This window comes from Cynocephalus volans, chromosome 6, assembly GCF_027409185.1.
Source record: "Cynocephalus volans isolate mCynVol1 chromosome 6, mCynVol1.pri, whole genome shotgun sequence".
Lineage (NCBI taxonomy): Eukaryota > Metazoa > Chordata > Mammalia > Dermoptera > Cynocephalidae > Cynocephalus > Cynocephalus volans.
Window position 1 is genome coordinate 29404672 of NC_084465.1, and position 7801 is coordinate 29412472.

A 7801-nucleotide genomic window follows, 5' to 3' on the forward strand; every position below is an offset into this window, starting at 1 on the left:
TCCCAAAGCACAAATAGTTATAATTTCTTAACCCTGTTTTGATCATTGAATCAGACTCAAAGAATTGAGGTCTTTGACTTAGGTTGTAAAAAAAATATTTTTTATATTTTGTAGGATAGATAATTTACCTGTTCTTTCATTTTACATATATATATATAAGTATTACTCAAAATACACATTTAAATTGAATTTCATCCAAAGTTAAGTGTTAGCACTTTTACATTTTTAGTTTTCCACTAAATATCTGTATACTATAAATGAGATGAGTGGTTTTTATAGATTAAAATTGCTGCACATTTTTATTTGTACAATCATTGAATTCCTACTATATGGTTTAAAATAATGAGTAATGTGTTGTGAAAACTGAATATTATAAAAGGCATTACAGTATTTGAATTTTTAAATTATATTAACAAAACAATTTATTATTATATACTATTAATTTATTCTAATTTGTCTTAACAGCTTCCTCTACCAAGACAACATATATAAGCTACAGTAATCATTCAATCTGAAACAGGGAAATTATACAATCTGAAGTTATGTGGCATTTGATCTCAAGCAGTGAACATGAGACTGCAAAAATTTACTCCTGGAGATCTCCATAGACTACAGTCAATCAAATCATTAGTCAGTCTTGCAAGGAACAAAAATAATCCATGAGCCAAATATATTAATGACGGGAACCGAAGAACCCGTTTGATACAATACAACCAATGAGTGTCAAGCTAAAGTGTTGCTTACTCGTGAGCAGTTAAAAAAAAAAATCACAAAGGGAAAACTAATGTGAGCTTGTGAAAAAAAAAAAATGCTGTTGAAATTAACCATGTTTGATGTTATTCTTGTAAGTATTTTTCTGTGATTGTGAGAACTCTCCTTCCTGTCCCACATTGTTCAACTTGTATAAGACAATGAGTCTGTTTCTTGTAACGGCTGACCGGATTGAAGCCCTGGGTTGTGCTGAAAATAAATGCAATGATTGACGCATGCAATTTTTTATACAGATAATTTATTTCTAATAATAAAGGAATGTTTTGCAAATGTTGAGACTTGTTTCGTTCCAGTTTTAAAGCTCGGGAAAACTCTTCTATCCAATTGGCACTTCTGCTCCTATTTAGCTCCTTCTGTAAAAGCCCTGGTGTTCCAGGGAAATATTATATCCTTGAGAAATGTGCTTTTGTACATTTGCGTGTATATGAGGAAGATTGTCTTTATTCCTATATGAAAAGACATTATTTGTGTAAGGTTTTGTGAATGTTCTAAGATTTCTGTGGTAACTTTTCATAGTAATTGCTTTAATGAAGAATCAAGCAATAGCTTGAGCTAAATTGCTTCAGGTATTATAATAACAAATGATGAGTTAAACTATACTTTGGAGAATATAATATGAAAATCACATTTAAAAGTATAGCAAATTGTCATTGAAATTCTTCACTACATTTCTAAGTCAAAACTTTTGCATAATAAAATATCCTGTGGTATGTAGTATTAACCTTTTCTCACCTGGGCTTAGTAGTCACTGAAATCAGTGAAGTAATGGGCCTTATACAGTACATTCTTCAAAGCACATAATTAGCATATTTATTCCCTTAAAGAAACCACAGTTCACATAACACGTCAATGCTTTCTTATTTTCCGAATGAAAACATTCACAGAACGGTATCATTAAAGAGAGAAGATAAGGAGCCTGTCTCACACTAATAAACCATGCCAGGATGGATCAAAGGACCTGTTAACAGTTTTCAAATCTGTTTCCATTTCTGTCATGTGCTCCTCTATTCCATACAATCTCAGACATCCATCAAATCAATGGGTTTCTACAATCATTTTGTTAGTAAATGTTCTCTGTTGAGTGTGCTTGGATGGCTCATTGCACTCCTTATGGATATAAAATGCTGTCTGTGCTCTGTAGCTTCACTCCAGGCATTGATAGTCACTTTATTTAATAGAGAAGGTTGAAGTACATAGAGCAGGCTCATTCAACATAGAGTAACATTTCCTACATACCTATGAAGACAGATTGCTGCATATAGAAGGGAATGTGTATTTACTGGCCTTTTGTTGAGTTTCTTCTAATAGTATTTGTTGTTTGTTGATAATATTTATTCAAGAAGTGAGGGTATTATTTTCAAGTTATCAGCTACTCTGTATTACTGATGCTAAAATCCTGTAATCAGGATTCCAAACCCACCTTTAGATGTGCCTTTTAGATAAGACGTAGACTAAGCTAAATAAACTCATAAATACATGTTTAGTATATTTTATTATGTCATGTAACTCAGTATGAATAGCCATACCAAGAAGTAATTATAATTGTATTTTAATTTTTAAATTAACAGTTTTCTTTGCATTGGAGATTGCTAGTGATTCATAAGGTTTTCTTGACTTGATTTTAAGTAAGTATATGTTTGCTTGAGAAAAATGCTTGAATTATACAAGATTTGCATTTCATTCAGGAAGCAAAATTTAAGTATGTTTTTATGTTTTCATTTACTAATTGACTCTAATCAGGGTAAGTGGATGTGACAGGGTGATTATGAGAGCAAAGCTGGCTCTCAAGCCAAATGTAGGTTTTTATTATTATTATTACTTTTTAAAAAAATTTTAAAGCTTTAGGAAGAAAAATAAAATATTAAGTATAATTCATGACATTTCAAAATTGTTTTTCTATTACAAACTTACCAATGCATTGTTTTTCTTAAGTACTTTTATAAATAATTGATACTTGTTTGATATTAAACAAAATCTTATTTAACTTATAATACAGTTGAGTAATAGTTCTCGTGGATTTAAATATGTCAATCATTCTTTATAACATTATCTCAGTGGGAAACTTTCTGCTGATAAAACTATCACCCTTCCCAGGCAGTGGGTGGATAAATTCCCTCAACCTCTTAAAGTAGGAACTGGAGAATTCTGCCCTCCAATCTAGTTATTTCTCAGGGATTTTGCTGAGGGCTCAGGAGGTAGTCATATAGACTGGAATAATGGTGGTGAGGCATCCTGTAAGATGGATTTAGCATGTGCTAGTCTAGTGGTTCACAAGTCCCATGCTTTAAAATGAACTGCCTGTGTGCTATAGATAAGCAATTGCAAACTTGTGCAGAAAAAATGCAGTATCTTATTCTTTAGAATTGACCTTGTGTTTTATTCTGGCCAAGAAATGTCACATCTAATCTCAGCATGCCAGAGGGAATGCTAAAAATGTAGCCTAAGGTAATATTCAACAAATGTCACCAGTAGACAATGAGAGATACATTAGTATGACCTTGGGCCACATCTGACCCCAGTTTTAAAAATATTTTTAGCTTATAATAGTTAATATTTAAAAGTGTCTAAATGAATGATAGTTGATCTGTCACAAACTAATTTTGTAATAAAGCAAAACTATTCTTAAATATAAATTTGGAAGGATGGCCATTGAGACATAAATAGGAACTAAATGACTAACTTAATTATTGTGTTTATAAGAAATTTTTACAGAAAATTCTATGGCATTTGAGATGAACAGTATTTTATTGTTTTATTTAAATTAAATACCACATTACAGGAAATGTCACTAGAAAGAGAAGTTTTTGTCTTTTATGTTTTCTTTTCCTTTTAACTCAATATTCTATATTATTTACCAATACTTCTTGACAACGTAGAAAGTATATTAATATCTAAACTATATTAGCCATCACTGATATTTTATTCAGTCAGCAAGTAGGAGAAATGGCATTCTTGAGTTCTATTATGCAATCTTACCAATTTTCTCATTGTGTTCATTTAATTTCCTTTAATATCAGTATTTTCATCCATTTTCTTGAATAAAATGGACAAAAGCAACAATGAAGTTTCATGAAAAGGAGGGTGAGAAATAATACCAAATTAAAGACTACTCTAATCATATATAATAATCTTTAGAAATTTTCTTTTTTCTTTTTTATGGTTCTCTTATAATGAAGATAAAAATAATGAAGAAAAATATGAACATAGCTAGAAGAAAAGATTTCCTTAAGAAATTGTGTGCCAGGAACTTGCTGACTACCACATTACAGAAGTAGTGGGAGGAAATAGTACATAATTTTATTTTTTTAAAACTATTTTCTGTGACTTCTATTTTTATTAGTTTTAATTTTTTTAGTAATTTTTGTTCTATATTTTTTTCCTTTAAAAAATTTGTATAGCATGTTCTTTAAAGGCATTCTAACTCTTGGGTGCTACTATTTTTTATTTAATTTTACCCTCCCGAGGGTATTCAGAATATTTTTTCCCTCTGTTGAACTCAATCTATTTCAAAGTAAAGTCTCATATCACATTTTGATTTACATATCTGCTCTGAGAGTGACACAGATAGAGAAAGATAATTCAGACCTATTACTTATTTTCTCTAGTTGCCTACTGTTTATGTAGGTTAGGTCAAGCTAACCTTGACAAATAACTTGTTATAATGTCTTAAAGTACCAACCATGGATTGGGGCCTATAAGAATAACATGAATTAACCATGTAATGACTTGGATGGGAAGTGTGGGTCATGTGGTTGTAAAACACAGGAAAGACAAATGATTAGTGAAACGTTTCAGGTTGTAAAGTAAGCACATGAGATTACTAACCAATGAACTAAGTGTAATTAGGGAAATTTACTGGAACATAGGATGGTTTTGAGAGCTAATAAAAATATTAGAGTGTTTAAGTAAGATTATGGGAGCTAACTGGTTAGCTCAGTTGGTTAGAGTGTGGTGCTGGTAAAACCCAAGGTCCAGGGTTCGATCCCTGTACTGTCCAGTTGCCAAAACTATACTAACTAACTAAATAAAACAAAACTAATATATATATATATATATAATTTTGAGAAACTTAAAAACAATTCTGATAAAAAAGGTAAAATAAACAAGTCGAGGATTTTATTCAACTCATTACCTAATGATGGAGTCAGTAAGATGTTAAAATTAGTTCAAAGAGCATTTGAGAAGCTAGTCTACACTAATATATGTACTACATATAAATAGATATTGGGATAAACCAGATGGTTAGACACAAAATTGGTTTAATATCTTACGATATAATAAACCATAACTTTTTAGGTAACCTGTTGTATTGGACAGACATTATTGGAATTTCGACTGGATAAAACTCTACTAATTAATCTCAGTGCCTAGAGTTATAAAGTAGTTGTGTTGATAGAAATTCAAATGCAGCTCTCTAATGAAAGAACACCCATTAATATCTGTGCCTGTTTCCAAGTTTTGGATAATTTTTTATGATAAGTGTGATGCTGCATTGTTTTACTTCCTCTAATTATAAGCATTACATTGGCAACGTCTAAATAATAAAGATCACAAAAATCTAAATTATGTGAAGATAATACAAGTTAGTAATGAAGGGGCTCTGGGATGGAGACCAGTTTTAATTATTCTTTCCTATCTCAATGCTTTAACTGTATCCCCAATTCAGAACGTAAATTGTATTAGATGGTATAAAGAAAAAATGTGAGTAAATGTGGTTGCCATCAGGTAACATTTCTATCTGACAATTCCAGAAATAATTTGTGTAAGTGTGACTTCTTCCTTTTGTCCCCTAGGTACTGTCATCTCTAGTGGATATTTTGTCTCCCCTTTTGTAGCATATTACCCTAAAAGGGAAAATCAACTTTTCAAGAGTGTCCCTGAAGATGACAAACCATCTATCTATCCTATCTCCATAAGTTTCTTCTGTTATTGTCTATTAATCCTGGCCCTTCCCAGCAAAGCATTTTCTAGGATTCTGCCAATGGCATCTTCCAGGCAGGAGAAGCAAGAATAAAGGAAGCCTTCCCAATCAAAGATGGGGAAAAGAAACAGGTATGGTAAGTGGGGCTCTGCTTTTTCCACGAACATCTTATGATTTAGGAATCCCCATCTACTATTCACTTCTGTCTGACACTCTAGGCTTTGCAGAGGGAGGTAATGGTGAGTGTACAGTCATGGGACTCCCTTCTCATATGGGACCCACTTTCTGAGTGTAGTATTAGTAGCTCTGGAGCTCAATGATCCTTTGAGGATCTTTACTGCTCTAGAAGAAGAAAAGAGAGGCATCCTGCCTGAGGCAAAATTATAAAGTAGAAGAAACATGGCTTATTGACTTCTCTGATTTTTTTTCTCACGATGTTTTCCAACTTCTTTGTACCTCTTGCTAAAGCCACCCAGGTGACCAGTATCCTCAGTATACATTTTAGGTACTTAGGGATCCACTTTTCCCACTTTCCATCTTCCGATTCACTAGTACTTTCCCTGTTTCAATAACTCAACTCCAAATTACTTTTCTACGCCAAACTTTCCTCCACTCCAAACAAAGATATCAAAAAGGTATATCAAATATTGCTACAGAAGCTACTGCAGCTGGATTTTAAGTATTAAACCATATAATAAAAATAGTTCAATCATTGATTTCATTCAGAAGCTATTGAGTACCTGCTATGCACCAGACATTGTGTAGGTGCTAAGAATGTAACCGTGGGCAAAAAAAAAAAAAAAAAAAAAAAATCTTTCCTGCCATCATGACCTTTTTATTTCTGTAGAAGAGATAAATAGTAAACAAGATAAATATATGAATATAGGGTATATTAGAGGATAAAAGGAATAAACTGCAGATATCTCTATAATTGCTTGTTTTGCTGCCTTGCTGGAAATGTCAGACTCAAATTACGAGAGCCGCAAGAATTTCTTTGAGAAAGAATTAGATGAGGAAACTGTGATTTTGACCTTGGCTCCAGCTACAAAGGAACCTGAAAAAGAAGAACAAGTAGAACCAAGTGTTCCTTCAACTTCTGATGTCAAACCAAGGAAAAATAATAAAGTTATTTTTAACTAGGAGAAGGCCTAGGAAAAATAATAAAGTTTATCTTCCTGAAACAGGTGAACGAGTCAAAGCCCTCCTAAAACCTATGTATAAAATACGAAGCCTTCCCTTGCCAACCATTTTGCCTCTGATTAATAAGGTGTATCAGGACACCTTGTGCGACTGGTGCCAACAATTTAATTTGAGTACCAGTGGTGAGAAAATAGAGGTTTATCTGAGGCTCCAGAAACCTGTTTACCCGGAACAAAAACATGCTGTTCCTGAAACATCATGGGAGGCCAAACTGTATTCAAGGAAATGCAAGGTAGTGACCAAAGAGCAAGGCTTCATGAAAGTTGTGAGATGAGTGAGAGAGAGGAAGAGATGAACCTAGTGGAAGTGGTAAGTCCAGCTCAGGAAGCCATGCTGGCATCGTGAGGAAGAATTGTTGCTAGAGCTGTTCAGCCCAAGGCTGAGAACTCATGGCCCATTCCTGCTTTTGTTGAGGCCTTTTTGCTGCAAGCCTCTGGTGTCAGGTGGTGTGTGGTCCATGGCTGATTTCTCTCCACAGACACAGAGGGGTGGGTTGGCCAGCAGTTCCATGCAGGCCAGGTCTGGATGCCTGACACTCCCAGGAGGATGATTTCTCTTTTACTGTCACCAGCCTGCTCTTTCCCATCCCCAAGCCAAGAAGATAATATGTTATGCCCTGAATGTACTAAGAGGAATAAAATGATAATGAAAAGATTAATTACCATGGAGAAGAAGAAAAAGTCTGGCTTAAACACATTGTAGATTAGAATATGCCACCCCAAAATATGCCTAAGTACTATTTATGCATAAGCATTATTTTGAACTGAAGGCAATTGAGAAGAAACAGATACAAGAAACTCTCTCTGCCTTGCCACTACTGTACCTGTATATCCGCCACTTAGATTCAATAAGTGTTAATATCTTTCTATATTTGATATATTATTGTGACATATGTAAATATATTTTTTA

The 7801-nt window shown here is 33.3% G+C and overlaps 1 protein-coding gene and 1 pseudogene across 1 annotated transcript in view; both read left to right on the forward strand.

The window, feature by feature from the left end:
- The window catches only part of GRM8 (glutamate metabotropic receptor 8), a 774682-nt gene extending 774167 nt beyond the window's left edge, over positions 1–515 (forward strand). Inside the window, exon 10 of the mRNA XM_063099623.1 lies at positions 466–515. Within this exon, the coding sequence (XP_062955693.1) occupies positions 466–515 (50 nt within the window). The remainder of the gene's footprint in view (positions 1–465) is intronic.
- Positions 516–6649: 6134 nt separating this feature from the next.
- LOC134380885 (developmental pluripotency-associated protein 2-like) lies at positions 6650–7594 on the forward strand (annotated as a pseudogene).
- Positions 7595–7801: the final 207 nt, after the last annotated feature.